The sequence below is a fragment of the Adiantum capillus-veneris genome, chromosome 14 (genome assembly GCF_014529385.1).
Source record: "Adiantum capillus-veneris isolate H3 chromosome 14, ASM1452938v2, whole genome shotgun sequence".
Lineage (NCBI taxonomy): Eukaryota > Viridiplantae > Streptophyta > Polypodiopsida > Polypodiales > Pteridaceae > Adiantum > Adiantum capillus-veneris.
This window is the reverse complement of record NC_140944.1, coordinates 134622428-134639379: the sequence shown is the minus strand read 5'-3', so window position 1 is coordinate 134639379 and position 16952 is coordinate 134622428. Positions and strand designations below refer to the sequence as shown.

Below are 16952 nucleotides of genomic sequence, written 5' to 3'. Positions count from 1 at the left end.
TGGAACGAGCCAACTCGTCCACTTCTTCCCATTCTTCAACCTCCATATCAACCGGTTTCACACCCTGTAACTTAATAGGTTTCGTCTGTTTCTTCTGCAACATCACATTATAACATTGCTTCTTCCATATAGCAAAGTTATGGGCACCTTCAAGCTTGCGAATGTGCAACAAATTGCCACTTTCACTGCTAGAAGCCATTCTGAGTGATTGCAAACACTGAAACCCTGTTTTGCCGACCTAAACACGCCCAAATGTGCGCAATCGGGCAAAAAACAGCTTGCTGTTACAGAAAAACAGCGAGCAAATTTCACGCGAAATCACCCCAAAACGGCGTACATTCACTGCCAAACCCTTACCAAAGGTTTCCACAAGGTGTATACATCATTTGCTTGCTGAAATTCCCTGTTTTAGGGCAAAAATCAGACCTGTAAACACCTGTTTTGCTGAATTTTCAGAACCTCGTTGGTGGAAACACCTGTAAGATTGACCTGTGAGACTTGCCCTAATGAAATTGCATCAAATTGACCCCGAAATTGATCAATTTCAGCAGAAATAGGCTGCTGTTCGCCAGTTTTTGAAACCCTAATTTTGGGGAAACTGTCACCGGAGGTCGATTCTACACGGTGAGAGGATCCCTTCGCGACAGAGTTGATCGAAAACGGTTGAATATCCTTCTCGCAGCGAGCAAGAACAAAATTCTGATCTGTGTTGCGAAAATGGCTCTCTTGGAAACCCTAAAGCTCTGATACCAAGTGTGGGGGAGCAGGAGAGAGAGCCCACTTGCTACTCTATGCGATGAGAGTGAAGGAGAAGAGGAGAGTGGCGCAGGAGAAGCTCACGCAGAGAGAAAGCGTGAGAGAGAGAGAGAACGCTCGTTGGAAAATCTGGGAGAAGTCACAATTTTTATTTGGGCTTGACCTTTGAGTATATGAGTAAGTGACTAGGGGGCCATTCACACTTGGGCCCCCTCACTTATAAGACTTTTAACTTATAAGTTAGTAAGTACAAGGCACTTAGGCCTTTATTCCCTAACACGAAAGGGGCGCCAATCCTTGGGGCTCTAGGCACTAAACTCCGCCGGGGCAGTGTCGAATCTAGTTGTAAACTGTTTTGAAGTAAATCTCTACTGTGTCGTGGTAGAATCCTGACTTGGAGTGTCCAAGTTTGTTACAATGGTATCAGAGCGTGGCCAATTTCTCTTCTACCGGGAAATCTGATCCTTTTTACGCGGCACTTATGGATTTAAGCAAAGGACAGTCGACTTCCTCTGCATCCAGAGATGCAGGAAGAGATCACGAAGAAGATTTACACGAGGAGTACGACCCGCCTCGGCCTACTCAGGCGGAGCTTGAAGAGATGGAACATTGGAGATTGGTCGATGATGCGACAAAATTGATGATAAATTTTGCGAAGGACCCTAAACTTGCAAAATTTTTCACTCAGACCTCCTTCGACGAGGTGCACTCACAATGGAGGCAAACCATGGAGCCACCCCTCAACTGGCGCTCAAACAACCTCCTACTCCGAGGATGTTTACAGAGCAAGAATTGAAAGAGGTGGTTGATGCACGGAATAGCCAGCTTTTTGATGCGCAGAACAAAGCCAAAAAGCAGAAGAAAGGAACTGACTTCCCGGGTTATTTGGATCGTCAATCTGCTTTTGCCTCAGCAAGAAAGCAGAAGAAGTGTGTGCGATTTGAAGGAGTACCTAGTTCTTCTTCTTCTTCTTCTTCTTCTTTTTTTGACAGTTCTTCTAGCTCTTCCGACTCGAGCGAAGAAGACAAAAAAGGGAAAAAGCGAAGCAAAAAGCAACGCTTCGGAAAGGGCAAGAAAAAGGCAAAGAAGTCTAGATCTCGCCCAGTTTTGGACAGTTCTACAGAGGACTCGTCTTCGGATAGTTTGGACTCCGATGACAACAGATTTTATGCAAGGAAGAAGAATTTCATAAAGCCAACCAGTATGACTTTCTGGAAGATAAAAGCAAGAAAGTTCGAGAATTTAAATAAGGTGGACAATCAATTAAATTTGACACGTTTTTTGGATTTTGAGATGCTTCGAAGGCTTTGGCCTTCATACAACAATTTGACATAGCTTTCTCTGGAGGACATTACTAAGAGCACTCCAAGATTCGGAGGGCTACCTCTTACTTCAAGGGAAATGCTCGAACTTGGTGGTCCACTCTTCTATTGAACAAGAAAGCGCCACTTAAATGGCTGAAAATTAAAAGGCTTTTTATTTCTTCATGGCTGACTCATGAGTACGAGCGCGACATACGAACTGCTTGGAACCATCTCGGATGACCAAGAAGGATACATTGGACGCATATTGCGAGACATTCTGGAGCTCTTTTCTACCAGCTTCTTCATTTAAGAAGATCTCGTTCAAAGGACAGATTGAGCGGTTTACCTTGGGACTTCCTACAGAGTTCCGAGATCATTGCTTAAAGCAAAAGTCAGATTCCATTCATGAACTAATGAGTCATGCGAAACGGGGTTTTGCCATTCAATCAGGCAATTTGACCTATCGTACATATGAAATCATGACACAAAGGACCGAAGAGACTTCGAACAATGAAAGTAGAAAGCAGAAGAGCAACCTAGAAAAGAAAGAAAAGGATGCACGACCCAAGCTTACTCTTCGAGAGAGAGCTAACTACATAAAAGAAGGGAAGTGCTTTGGATGCGGGGAAACTGGGCACATCTCTGCGAAGTGCCCTAAAAAGGCACCGAAAGAACAAAACGACAAAGATGAAGAAAGGCATGAGGGTTCGAAAGTAGCTGAGGACGTGGACGAAAAGGCAGATGAAAGCATAACGGGTACCACATTGCGTGGGGCCCGAACCGAATCCGATGAATGAAAGTGCAAAACTTTACTGCTTTTAGAGCAAAGTGAAAGATCCGGAAGCCCTCATTTTCTTTGATGAGGGAGCCAAGATCAACTTTTTTTCACTTGAATTGGTGTACCATATTCTTGAAGAATCCCCCAATCGGAACAAGCGGTTGAGAAGGTTGCCGGTTAGAGGCTCTCACACTTCCTGGTGGCGGAGGAGGGGAGGCGGTTGCATTGGATCATGGTCAGACGACTGCACCATACTCGTGAAGACTCCCCCAATTGGAACAGATGGTTGAGAAGGTTGTCGATAAACGCTCTCGCACTGTCTGGTGCCGGAGGAGGGGGTATCACTTAAGACATGAGAGGGTGTAATTTAGAAACTGTTGGAAACCGTGCAACGATTCTTCTCCGGATGCTGTGAAAGTATGTTGCGAAGCTTGTTGAGAAGAAACTGTAGGTACGTTGCCGAATCCATAAACGCCGTGATGCTCTGTCTGTTCTTGGTAGGACCGGTGTGCTTTGAGAGAAGCACACGATTAGAGCTCTGATACCACTGTAACAGGAGGGCACTATGTGCCAACAAAAAAGAACAGACGAGACAAACTTTTAGCACTTCAATAACAACTGATTTGAAAGAGATGCACGGCACACAAGATACGGAGTGACGGAGTTCCGTCCCAAGGGAGCCCTGGCCCCAAACCTTGGCGCTCTTTTTAGTATTTCTTTATATTGTTTCCACTCAGTACAAGCCGGTACTCCCTTGCTCTGCACTTTCTTGTGGGGAAACGTGCTAGGGAATGAGCCCATGGCACATATTTAAAGGCCCTAGGCCATGAAAAGCAGTTAACAGTGAAAAGCTGCAAACTCAAAAGCATCTGGTCCGAAAGCTCCTGGTGCAAAAGTTGTCAGCGTAAAACTAGGAAAACCGTACACTGCCACGTCAGCAAGCTGCAGCGCCAAACGCTTTAATCCGTACTGTTGCCACATGGCATGTCAATGCAAAACGTGGGGTGTATAGCTGCCACGTCATCAGATTTTACGCAAGAAGATTTGTGTGTGTGAGGGTAGGTCCTGCTTTTTATTATAGGCCCCATTGGACAAGAACCCGTAAGTCAATAATTTGCCCCATTCGGCGAGGATCTACAAGTTGGTGAGAATTTCCGCTTCTACTACTGCTTCTAGGGTTTAGGCCTCTTGGCCAGGATCTGTGGGTTGGCTCAGTTATTCAGTGGCTTGACATGTCAGTAGTTTGTGACAACTCCCATGGTGCAGCATCACCTCCATCAACACGGAGCCTGTCAGGACTGCTGTCTCTGCCTACAGAAGGCTGCTTGCGCAACCTTGCCTCGACACCAGCTCTCCTCCTCCTGGTGTTGCAGACTCCTTGGCAATTGTTCATGCGTTTCTCTCTATGTTGCTCCTACTGGTTCATCAGTGCCTTGCATGTTTCAGGTTTGGTTTCTTTCTTTCTGTTCTGTTGCTTTTCCCTTTCCTTACTTTCCTATTTGTTCTCGTTTTTGTGTTTTTGTGGGTGTGTGCATGTTCCTTTTTTTTGGCCTCTTCGGGCTAGCTTGGGGTGTGTGCGTGCGAGTATGTGTGCGTGGAAGCTTGTCCTTAGAGTTTGTGTGGATGTGTGTTCCTTTTGTTGCCCTCTTAAGGGCTAGCTTCCGGGTGTGTACGTGCATGCGAGTGTGCGCGTGGAAGCTTGTCCTTGAGTTTGTGTCGATGTGTGTTCCTTTTGTTGCTCTCTAAGGGCTAGCTTTTGGGTGTGTGTGCGCGTGGAAGCTTGTCCTTGAGTTTGTGTCGATGTGTGTTCCTTTTGTTGCTCTCTAAGGGCTAGCTTTTGGGTGTGTGTGCGCCAGAAAGCTTTTCCTTAGAGTTTGTCTTGTTTCCTTTCTTCGTTTCTGTTGCTTTCATTTTGTTTTGTTTACTTTCCTCCTCTTTTCATTGGGGTCTTTGGGGTTTGGTTATTTTGGCTTGGGTTGCTGTTGTGGCTTGTTGGTTGTCGATTTGTTTAGTTGTTGGCTAGCTTCTCTGCTCTCTGCTCGCTCTACCAAGATTCTTCAGCTGGTTTTCACTTAGATGGTGTTTTGATAGCCTTCTACACTGTCTTTGTGGAGTTACCTAACCAGCTATGGTCTTCAGGATCCTCCTTCAGCAAGTGGATTTCTCTCTATTCTGGATGATCGGTCCTTGCCAGTTTTGGTGTAGCACTTTGTTACTCACCTTGTGCCATCCTCCTATAGTTTCTTGGTTCCCTCTCATCTTCGTCACCGACTGCTCTCTCTCTTCTATTCCTCCATTACCTCTCGCTGTCAGATTTTACCAGTTGGCGGGCATTAGCCCGATGCCAAGCTCTCGTAGTTGCTCACTGTCATCTTCACCGCTGATGGCTTTTGGTGGCTTAGGTTCTTGATCTGGAGTTGCGGACTGGGCTTTTGGTGGAAGTGCCTATCTATTAGAGGCTGCTGTCATCCTCTCTCCAATTAGCTTGACAGGGCACTTTTTACTCTCTTTCGGAGAGGTTTTTTTACCTTGGCACCTCGTCTTCACGGTATGGCCATGTGCCTTTGTATCTAGTTTACCAGTTTTCCGTTTGAGGCTGTTTGGCCTACTATGTAAACAGTGATGTACTTGCCCTCAGAATAAGCACTTTCAAGTAATAGAATCAGCCTCTTTTCTTTGATAAGAGAGAGAGAGGGAGGGAGAGAGGGAGAGAGAGATCTAATATGTTGGGCATGTTTGCTCTATGGCAGGGTGAAGCTATAGCAAGAAATCTAAGAGAGATGTTTGGACTGAGAGTCCCAATCATAACTACAGTTATTGGAGAGGGTGGATCTGGAGGGGCTCTTGCTATTGGTTGCTGTGATAAAATGCTTATGCTGGAGAATTCTGTTTACTATGTGGCTAGGTTTCCTTCTGAACCTTGTTCTTCCTTTCTCTTTAGTAAAGGATTATACAGTGACCTTTGATTTGTGCAGTCCGGAAGCTTGTGCTGCTATTCTCTGGAAGACGGCTGCTGCTGCTCCGCAGGTATTGCCACTGACACGCTAGTGTGTGTGTGTGTGTTTTTCTTGCTCAAGCATTTCAATCCATCATCAGTTTCCTTTTATTATGAATTTTTGAGCTTGTAATGGCTGTGTTCTCTGCCCCCTTCTGGTCGGTAACCTCCCATTGAAGTAGACACCTTTCTTGATATTTTTCAAGGGTCGCTGCCTCATTGTTTGAATTTTGTTATTTTCCAGGCAACTGAGGCATTGAAAATCACAGCTCATGAGCTTGTAAAGTTGGATGTGGTGGATGAGATAATACCGGTGAGCTTTCAAACTCTCATCAGCTAGGCTTGCTCGAAGTCTATTGTAGGCATACCTTCAATTAGGTAATTGCTGTTTGAATGTCGAAGCAAGGAACTGTTCATAGTGTGCTCTTCAGGCCTAAATGTATCTACTTTAGAGTTGTATGTGTGTGGTGTTTTTTCCTTCCAGAACAAAGGAATCCTTGTACCTGAAGCTGAGCAGTATAGTATGTATGTGAGCAGGGTTGTTCATGTACTGTGGATGGACCCCTACGTCCGAATTGTCCAGTCTTATATGGACGTCCGAAATAGTACAGTAGGTGCCCTAGGTGTCCCGTGAGTTTGACTGTTGGCTGACAGGTTGTTGTTTGGGGCAAATTTGGGTCAACTATTGTCACATGGCCAAGGCCCAAGGCTCAAGGGCGTGGGGCCAAAGCTGAAGTCTCATGTGCTGTAAAGATTCCAATCTCTTTTCTAGACTCTCTTTTTCTCTCATCGTACATGTTATACTAGCTTTGGCTTAGTCCATTTTGTACCGTAGTAACGTTGGACTGTACTAGCATCTGACGTGTGGATGTGTCAACCTTGTGTGTGAGATAATAGTATGTGTGTGATAGGAGTGTGGTAAGATAGGGTGGCATGTAGAGTTTCTTAACTGTAGATACATGATGTGAGTTTTGGAATCTCCAAAGAACTGGTTGCACTCGCCATCATTTTTGTCTGCAGGAGCCTCTTGGAGGAGCACATTCAGATCCATTGACCACTTCCATGAATATGAAAACAGTCATAATGAAGCACATGCGCGTAAGTTTAACATGCAATGCATTTTGCGTTTATGGACAGACCATGTACAGTTAAACTAAATGATTTTTTCATGATAAAAAACCAGGAATTGTTGAAGATGGAACCAGACCCATTATTGGCACAGCGTGTTGCAAAATTCAGAAAGATTGGTTCATATCAGGAAGGTGTCAAGGTCGATCCTCGCTTTAAGCGAAATATGAAACCAAGAGATGCACCCATGGAAATGGGTGAGCCCAAGTTGCTACCTTCTCATGTGCATCAAAATTTGGAGCTCAGCTTGAAGACGGCATCGACAGCTGCTACAACGTCAGAATAGAGGGGTCTACCAAAAAAATTACTCGATTTTGTGCCCACCGTTTACTCCCATAAGCAGAGAATTCATTGCTTGATTGCCTTTATGAATTGAAATGTGCGAAGGAAAATAGCAGCTGCCCTCTTACACAGCTCCTCAGCCACAGGCGGGTGCCCGGGGTTGATGATGCAACGTGTGTTCAGAGAAGAATTTTTTACTTGGCCTTATGAGAGAGGTTTCCTCACTTTTCTAGGGTGCTAATACTTTAGAAAGGTTTTGTAAGTCTTCGGAAGCACTATATAAGCAGTTTGATGTTTGTAGTGAGGGTGTCCTATGAAATTTCAAGTCTTTTGCAGTGTCGATTGTGAAACGAGAGTCATGTGAAGCGGGAATTGAAATGAGACTGGCGAGGCCGTCTATAGTTGAAATGGCTTGCTCTTTTCAAGGGAAGAAGGTATTACAAATGTTTTTGCATAGTTATATTTTGTAACTTTCCGAATAGTTTGTATGGAAGGAAGAAGAAATGGGGGGCTTTCGAAACGGGGTTTCATCAGTTTAGCATTTAGCTCTTGTATAGAATTCCCTCCCACCTCCACAAAAACGATCCTGTTTCTGTCTTTTTATGGCAACATCGTTGTTGTAAAATTCCTTCCACAATGCACTTTGTTTCTTTTTTCAATGTGTTGGCCCGTGTACGCGGAATTTTGAAGCATCATCTGCACAGTTGGTGCAGCAGTGTGTGCATGTATGAGTGTGCATGTCATACATGCGTAATGTAGAAATGATCTATTGACCTCTGTTACATCGAGAATAATGAAGCATGAGCTGTCCTAAAATCTTGCAATTTGAATGGACTTCTTGTGGTAAGTCATATACAGTCTCTTTGGAACATTGTATGCAAAACATAACTTTTTCAGTGATTATTCACTCTTTGTATACATGCCGAAGATTAAGGATAAGGAGGAAGAGCCAAGAATTCAGTGTCGAATGTATGCCATTCCCTTCTCCTTTGCTCCACCTATTAAGTTTATGGTGGATCAAGAAGATAGTGGCCTTACCTTCTTCTAGTTAATCTCATTTGTAAGTGACCCACATAAATATCTTAAGCAAAGGATGTGTAATGTTATGATCAGTTGCCTAAAATACATGGTGGGAACATTATAAAGATGTCTTTAAATATCATTTTTCTTGGGGTTGGTGGAGGTGCTCCACTAGAACATCCCTTCATTCACATATGTTCTCTTTGCACTGCTTGCTCCACAAACGTGTTTCCTCAAAACTACCTTCGATTCTTTAGTTTCAACAATTCCAAACATTTAGTGTGTGAGGCAAGCTAACTACAACGTGAGTTCCCCCTCGCGGGACCAAGGTAGTTGGTAGCAAGTTATGTATTACTTGACTTGGAAGCTCACATGCATGCAAGGAAGATGTCGGTATCGCGAGAGGACAATTGCTTGAAGAATCACCCCTTTGTTGTGATGTTCTCGGGCTTCAATTCACATACCAACCACTAATTGCATCCCAGTCTATTGATGGAAACACCTCCTTAAATGGCATCACTCATTTGAGATCCAAATGGTGCAAAATGCTAATGTGAGCAATATTAGCACTCTCATGGGCGTTTTCATTAACTACATTAAGCTAGTATGATTCATTGTGGTAATAAGTTTTAGATGTCGTATTGATGTGATGCTAAAAAAGGAGCTATCACACAATTCAACCTTCTACCAGCGATAATTGCCGGGATGTTGTGTGATCATAAGTTTAATCGTGTTCTATGCACGACCATCTCTAGCCTTACGTTTGTTGGAGATTTATTGCGGATAGAGCTGGGTTGCATTCATAGTGTTAATGACATTGTCAAACACTCTTAATCAAATACTTAAAACAATGATGAGACTTGGCCAAAACGATGACATGAAGCAAGGATTTGACAACTCATAAGCTTGATATAATACCCTCTTTTTGATGTGTTCAAATATTGACCTTCTTATAGGAGAGGTAGGGTAGCTATAGTTTCCTATGAACTATGGATACTTTATAGGTTAATGGAGGGAATCATGGGAGTGATTGTAGGCTAAAATCCATGACCCATAAAAGTGGCTATGGGTGATGGGGTGAAGACTACATGTGACAAAGGGCGCACACTTTATGGGTGACACATGCATTACACTCAAAAGAGGATACACACGAAAGGAACAAAGAGTTTCTTCCCCAAACCCTCCCTAGAACTCTTTGTGAGATTGACAAAAAGACATGACAACAAGATGACATCATGACAAAGGCCCTTGAGACAATAGTATTTGATAGAGACCACTTTTCCCATAGAAATATATAACATGCTTCTCCTCAAACAACATGTTAGTAAACATATGGACTAGCCAATACAAAAAGGCTGTCTAAAAAATAATGCTACCTCGGCAACAATAATAGGCAAGCAACAAAAACAACAAGGCACAATACAATTTAAAAACATCTACAACACATCACTGCGGGAGTCATAGATAGAATGAACTTGGTAGACTTCCTCTACAATATGAAGCTTTGCTTTGCCCTTACAGTCTTTCCCTTTGTCCTTGTAGAAGCATTTGGAGGTGGATGGTTCTTCTTACCACTATGAAGAAAAGGCATCTTTCTAATTTAGTCTTTTACGTAGTGACCTAGTTTGTCACATTCACTGCACCTCTACACCTGAAAGAGAACGTAGGCTCCACTAGTGGAGATATATTTTCTTCATCATTGATGTAGTAGTGCCAAAGGTTGATACCATGCCAAACTTCTCCTTAAGAAGATTTTTTTGTTTTCTGACCTTCTTGGGAGATCATTGATCCCAGTACTATTCGCAATGGCTTAAATGCGAGGTTTCCAATAACTGGTCTAGCCATCTAAACACCAAAACCTTAAGGTATTAGGGGGACTCCGACCTAACAAATGGGGTAATGCTAAAAAAATCTTAGAAATATAATTCTATATTTCAGATAAGAAATAAAAAACATATCAAATTTAGAGTAACTTGATGTAAGAACCACAAAGTATAGTCAATTATCCCTCTAAAGTTTTCCATATGTAGGTTTTTCAAGTGTTCACAAAAAGCGATATTTTTGAGTAGCACTATACCATCATGTCATGAATAACCCTTTTATTGCAATTGACACCACCTTTTCCCCATTCATGAAACATTGGAATAGTAACTTTATTTCATGTTGAATAAACTTTTATTATAATGGAGACTATTAACATTCTCCCCATTCATGGGTTTCTTCAATAAAATGTGTATAACGTTTTCACCTTTGTTCAATGCAAGGTTTATAATTACCCCTTATTTTTCACGTTTTGTAACAAATATGGTCAATTTTCAATTTCCTATGAGCTATAAAGATCAACTTATGATAAATGATAAAAGCATGTATACTTTTATGCCATCAAATTTTAATTTTGATGAATTTTTGGGCTTTACCCTAGCATTTCTCTCTCAAGAAATGACTATGTTAGAGAGAAAAAGCACAAGAAAGCACATATCGAAGGACAATGCAGCATGCAAAGAAGTGCACTCATGGATAAGGAAGTGCCAAAAAATGAATTCCACTTTATAAGTACATGGAAAATCCTCTTAAGATCTCACAAGAATATTACGAGGCTCAAAACAACAAATTACGGCTAAGGGTGGGTGGGAATGGGAGGCAAAGTTGGTAGAAGGGCATATGGATGGGCATGAAGGCTTAGAACATTCATATATCTCTTCAAAAATCCGAAAAAAGGCTAAACCTTCACGTTCATACTCCCGTACTTTGCGCTCTTTCACAAATTCAAAGTTACTATTTTTGTAAAGGGAAGGGAAAAAGTACTCTTTAATAAATCGAACATAACTTGCTCTTTTGAGGCCGAATTGTAGAAATTTTGAAATCAAAATTTCTCTCTTTTCAAGCTAAACAGCTTTGTAAAAGAAACCAAAACCTAATATTGAGATTATAATGAGCTTATAAAAACGTGAATGATACGCCCAAGTTCATCTGCTGCTTGCTCACTTGTGCTTTTATTGTAAAATAAGGATGGGTCCTACTCTATGTGCGTGGAATACCATGCACTAGATAAGAACAAAATAATGAATCAATTTCTAGGTTCTCGCATAGAGGACATATTTAATAAGCTACAAGGTTTTTCCTACTTTAGTAGAATTGACCTTGGCTACAATTAAATAAGGACTGAGCCTAGTGACATATACAAGACTACGTTTGGTACACAATTTGGGTTGTTTGAATATCTTTTAATACCACTATACCCAAGGAAGCATGAAGGTGTATCATAATCAATGTTTTAAGTGATTTGACATGTGCTTGCTACTAGGAACATGTGGATGATAGAAGGTTCTAGAAGGCCATGCCAAAATGCATTGAGGATTCTTGTAGAGTGCTATCTTGGAGAAGAATGATGTTCAAGGAATATGGACAAATTTGGAATCAATAGGGAAGGTTATAAATAGTTATTCCACATCATGAATAAAAACTTGAAGCTTCAAAAGTAAAGGTATCCAGCCATCTCTTGTTCAAGAAGCAAGGATTAAAATTAATTCCAAGGTCATGGAGATGCCTTGGAAGCCAAAGACATTATGTTTAACTATTTCAATAACCTATTCTTTTACTAAAGGAGTTTGCAACAAGCAATGATAAAATTCTATGATTTTTAGCATTCTTAGGTAAATAAATAGTCCATTTTTGTGAGTAAGTTAGATGAAAGTAAAATTGTGAAGAATGGAAAACTTGAAAATTTCAATAACCCTCATGAATAGAGCTCTTAATACCTAAGAGGAATAGCAAAACAAAAAAACCCTAAAATGTTAGTGTGTAGTCAGAGAAGAACATCTGGTGGTTGGGTACTTTTGAGGTTGATTGTGAGGGTTTTAATGTTTCAAATTGGGTATTCCATTACATCATTATCCTTTATATAATCAAGGCCCAACATGCTGTAGTTTTTGAGGGTTTTGGTAGGAACAAAGTGGAATGTCACATCGAGGGAGATCTACAAACAGTAATGTGTACGTACAACGTATCAAAAGGTGCCAATGCCAAAAGCACTTATATCTTTTGAATGGATGCATCAAAAGAGTTGAGCCTGCTAATTGGAGGATCATTCTTGTATGACTTAGTTAGTCACTTATGCTTTGATTTTGATTGATGGTGCAAGGGGTGAAATTTAAACAATGGTAAGGACCAAGAAAACTCCTAGGAAGGGCCCAAAGGAAAGATTGGTCAAGGGGATCCACCTGGTGAGTACAAAGCAAGCAAAGAAGAGGATCCAAAGAAAGCAAAGAAGCCTTCCACAAAAAAGAAACTACCTAAAATGTTTACAAAGGATGGTTCACAAAAATCAAGTGATACAAATTTCCCAATCAAGCATGTTTCAAAAAAGAGAAGGCTTTCTCAGAGAGTGACTTGCTTGAGGGGGATTAGAAAAGCACAAAGGGCATTGAATGTGGCAATTCCTAGTCTTCCTTTTCAAAGAGTTTGTAGAGAGATTGCAAAATAATGTAAAATAAAGATGAGATGAACAAAGAGCAGCTTGGAGTGCATGCAGGAGGTTTCTGAATATTTCTTGATTGCCTTCATGTGTAGATTTATTTTCTACATTCCTATCTATTGCAGAGTTAGCCTATGTAGTTTGAGCCTCCATTTCTACTTGCACATTTTCAACAAGTCCTCTTTCTCAACCATCTTGAACTCAAGATCTTAGTGCTAATATGCAAAGCGAAGTGCTTGAAAGTCAATACAAGATTCACAAACTATACTACCTAAAGTCATCAATCACTTTCCCATCTTGTGCATCTCCTCACAATATCATGTGAAATACAAGTCCACATCTCTTTGACAACATGCCAATATTCTAACCTCTTTATGTATAAATACATCCAACCATCATTATACAAGATATACTTGTGGAACCATAATATCAACAATCACATAAACCTCCTTGAGAACAAGATTAGCTTCAAGAACAATTGTATAGCATCAAATTTTGAAATCTGCACTTGAGATTTGGATTTTTAGCTTTTCTAGAGATTTGATTGCCATTTTTCCTTCCAAATAATTTTTTTTCCACAACTTTGTGAATTTATACAATCGGCTCCATTAAAACCTCCCATGTAGACAAAATTCCTCCAACACTAAGTAAGAATCAACTTCAAATTACAAAGAATCTCCTTATTTCAAAATAACATATTTTTGGTAAATTTGACTCCAAATATTTCCTCCTTCAAAACTCAATCACTCTGATCATCAAATTCAATAAATTGAGTACCAAAAATATCGAAAGCACCATACTCTTATCTCCTCCATTTTTCTAAAGCAAAATTGGATTCAATGTCCTCTTTGCTTCTTTATCAAACTTCAAAGTTTGATTAAAAAAATATGAGACATAGGTAATTAATTTATCAAACTCATCGTCTTCAATTTACAAGCTCATATTTATAACTTTTGTATTCAAAAAATCTAAAAGCCCTCTTCAGATAGAGAAAACCGATATTCAAGAACTCCAACAAAATGAGCATCCACAAAGTTTTACTTTGATAACAAGCTCAAATAGCTCATGAACATGTCTAAAGTCCTACCTTGATCCACCAATTTGTAGCAAATCTCACCTCAAACAAATCAAAACATCTCAATATGAAAAACCATCTTAATTACAACAAGCAAACTGATTTCTTAACATTTGTAAAGATTAATTAGACACTTCAAATTTGCTTTAGGCTCATCAAGTCCATCTTTCGGACTTTTGAAACTCATGTTACTTCCAATCTAATCCTCTTTTGTTACAATCTCTTGATCTTCATTTCTAAAATTTGATCATGTGTTGAAAAACTTGAGTTAAAAGCACCATAATTTGATTTTTGGATTGCAAAATTTGAATCTCATAAAAAATTCTCTAATTAATAAAAAATTTCTAGTCCTAAATTTGACTCTTAGCTCTATAAAATACTCCAATTTCAAACAATCGTCCATTGTAGAAGTTAAATTCTAAAGTTTGAAATTGTATGATTTGATTCTGAGAATTTGAAACTTCCTCAAAATCCTTTGAAATTTTGATCGCTCCTCATTTTTGAGCAGTTTGTGAGAACAAACTCAAAACAAGTTCTTCGTTAATCTTTTTGATTATTGTTGATTCAATCTTCACCTGAATATAAAAAACTTCCACACCTACAAAAATTATTTTTTTCCTTTATCCAAATATATCCTCTTGCATCATTGGGAATAATAGTGGATTTAAAATGTACCATTTTTTAATCTTCTTAACTTTTGTCAATTGTATTGTCAATGGTTGTATCTACTTTTTTTCAAATATTTTTGAAGAAAAATGGAACAATTGCATGATTAACTTCTTGGATTTACGTGTTTCTGAAAAATCAGCAGCACATCATTCTTATCACCAAGAAGAAGCATTGACTTATTAGTCACATCATCTTTCCTTGACAAATTTTTCACATGCTCATCAACTTCATTGGAAACACAAAACAAAGTTTATGGAGTGCAAAGTTCTTCTAAATAAAGTTCTTCTAAATAAGCTGGGATTTTTCTGTCCTTTTTTAGAATTTCTCAAATTTCAAATTCTTTGGACTTGTCTGATGTCTTTTGCTTGTCTGACTATTCTGAATTTTAAGGTTTTTCCAACTTTTCTCTTTTTCTTGTCTTTCAGGGTTTCTTCAACTTTTTGGTGAATTTTGCGAGCATTTCATAGGAGTCTTGATGTTAGATTAGGGGCACTCAAGGATGGTTTTGTCTCTCCTTCTCTTTGAACTCCTTAATCTCAATCCACTAGGTGCATTCCAATCCTCATCATCACTAAACTCTTCTTGAAACAAATGATCATACATTCTAACCAGCCTCTCAATAGATGATTTCAACAACATTTTTATCCCCTGCTTATTAGAACAAGACTTACAAACCTTCCCCTTATGGTCATCATGCCACTCATATGCTTCTTCAAGAAAACCTTGAAAAAGGAATAACTTCTCTTGGGCTTTCTCCATGTCTCCATAAGATGATGCTTTATGCAACTCCTTAATAATTTTATGTAACCTCTCACACATATCAAGAATGCAATAATACTTGAATTTATCTGCCATGCAAGACTCTGACAAAGATATGGACATTCCCTTGTAAAATGGTTATTTTTCAAGGAAATATAACATTTCTTCTTTTTCTTCTTTTTCATCTTTTTACCTCCCATTGCAATCACTTTGTTAATATACTTTAATCATGTTAAGCTCTCAAGCTTGTTACACCACTCCAACTCAAGACTAAATAGCATCGTGATATGGGAATGCTATGGAAGCTTTGACGAGATCTAGACCATGTGCACTAAAAGGTTGCTCTAACTTGATCATGGTATTTTAATTTAATGATGATTTTAAGATGTAAGAAGAAAGTCATAAAATTACCTGGATATAAAAAAATATGAAATTTCCTGTATCATATACGTATAGGGGAAAATATAGGGAGGTTGATGACTTTTTGGGAGGATATTCTAGGTACAAAAAAAGTCAAGCTGAAAACTATTTGGATTCCTCTATCTCTTCAAACTTTAGGTCACATCGTTAGCAACATCAAATGACTCTTCTCCTCTTTTGCAAAGCATCAAAGACTTTGGAAACATGACCATAAATATGTTGAGGCTATTAAGACTCTACTCCTCATTTGCTCATAAGACTCTACTCCTCATTTGCTCATCTACATGTGTAGTGATAGTAGGACATGTATAACCTCTTCAATTTTTGTAACTATCTTGAAATTGTTCCTCAAATAATCATGGCAATTGTGACTAACTAAACACTCTTTCCTTTGTGGTCTCCTCCACCACATAGAGTGACCAATGCTGTGAGTCATATCAAGAAGCAATTTCAAAAAATGATTCTGCAAAAATTCCTTTATGTACTAGCTATATTCTTCCTCTTCTACCTTCCAATATTGAAATTCCTTCAACCATCCATCCATTATCAAGCCCCAAGTCTTCCCAGAGAAGAACATTGGTTATTACAATCAGAGCATGATTGCCAAAGTATTAAAGATAAACCATGGCACACTCAATGATAACTACCTCAACCTCTCGTCACAATAAAGACATACCTTTTTGCCATTAGAAAAAATAACTTTTTGTTAAACTTTTGATTTGGAATCACACACATAGAAAACATCTTCAACATCACAAAACTGAAAATTGCAAAGAAGAGCTTATTCATGATATTTTCAATCAAAAATTGACATGAGCAAGTGAGTGCACTTACATTGTAATCACACTCCAAGCTATTCCTTTGCTACATGCGAAGAAGAGAAGTCTTGTTTTAGAGGGAACATGTATTACAACACAAAATATAAAAGAAAAAACCAAAAGATAACTTTCCTTCATCATCCCAAGAAGTTGCCCCACAAATACATACAAAAATGCGTCTTCAAGAGGAATTTCCCTGTCACATTGTCTATGGTTAAAACATTTGGTTTTACAAGGTGTTGTATTTTCAACATGTTTCACCATGCATCCTTGGGGCATGATCAACCTTTTCATTACCCTTCCTTCATAAATTTGATGAGTTTACATCTTACTCTTTCATGTAACTTGCCACTCCTTAGGTTTTCAACATTACTTGAACTAGGTGATCCTTGCGGTCCACTCAAAACCTATAATTGTGCACTTGCATTATTTGTAGCTACAATGTCCTTTACATCAGCCCAAAAAGCATCCTAT

The 16952-nt window shown here is 39.5% G+C and overlaps 1 protein-coding gene across 1 annotated transcript in view; it reads left to right on the top strand.

Moving 5' to 3' along the window:
- Positions 1 to 7543, top strand: part of LOC147443179 (uncharacterized) — a 59604-nt gene extending 52061 nt beyond the window's left edge. Inside the window, exons 6-10 of the mRNA XM_086529089.1 lie at positions 5589 to 5743; positions 5814 to 5865; positions 6078 to 6146; positions 6854 to 6931; positions 7017 to 7543. Coding sequence (XP_086385215.1) covers positions 5589 to 5743; positions 5814 to 5865; positions 6078 to 6146; positions 6854 to 6931; positions 7017 to 7247 — 585 coding nt within the window. The 3' untranslated portion in view covers positions 7248 to 7543. The remainder of the gene's footprint in view (positions 1 to 5588; positions 5744 to 5813; positions 5866 to 6077; positions 6147 to 6853; positions 6932 to 7016) is intronic.
- Positions 7544 to 16952: the final 9409 nt, after the last annotated feature.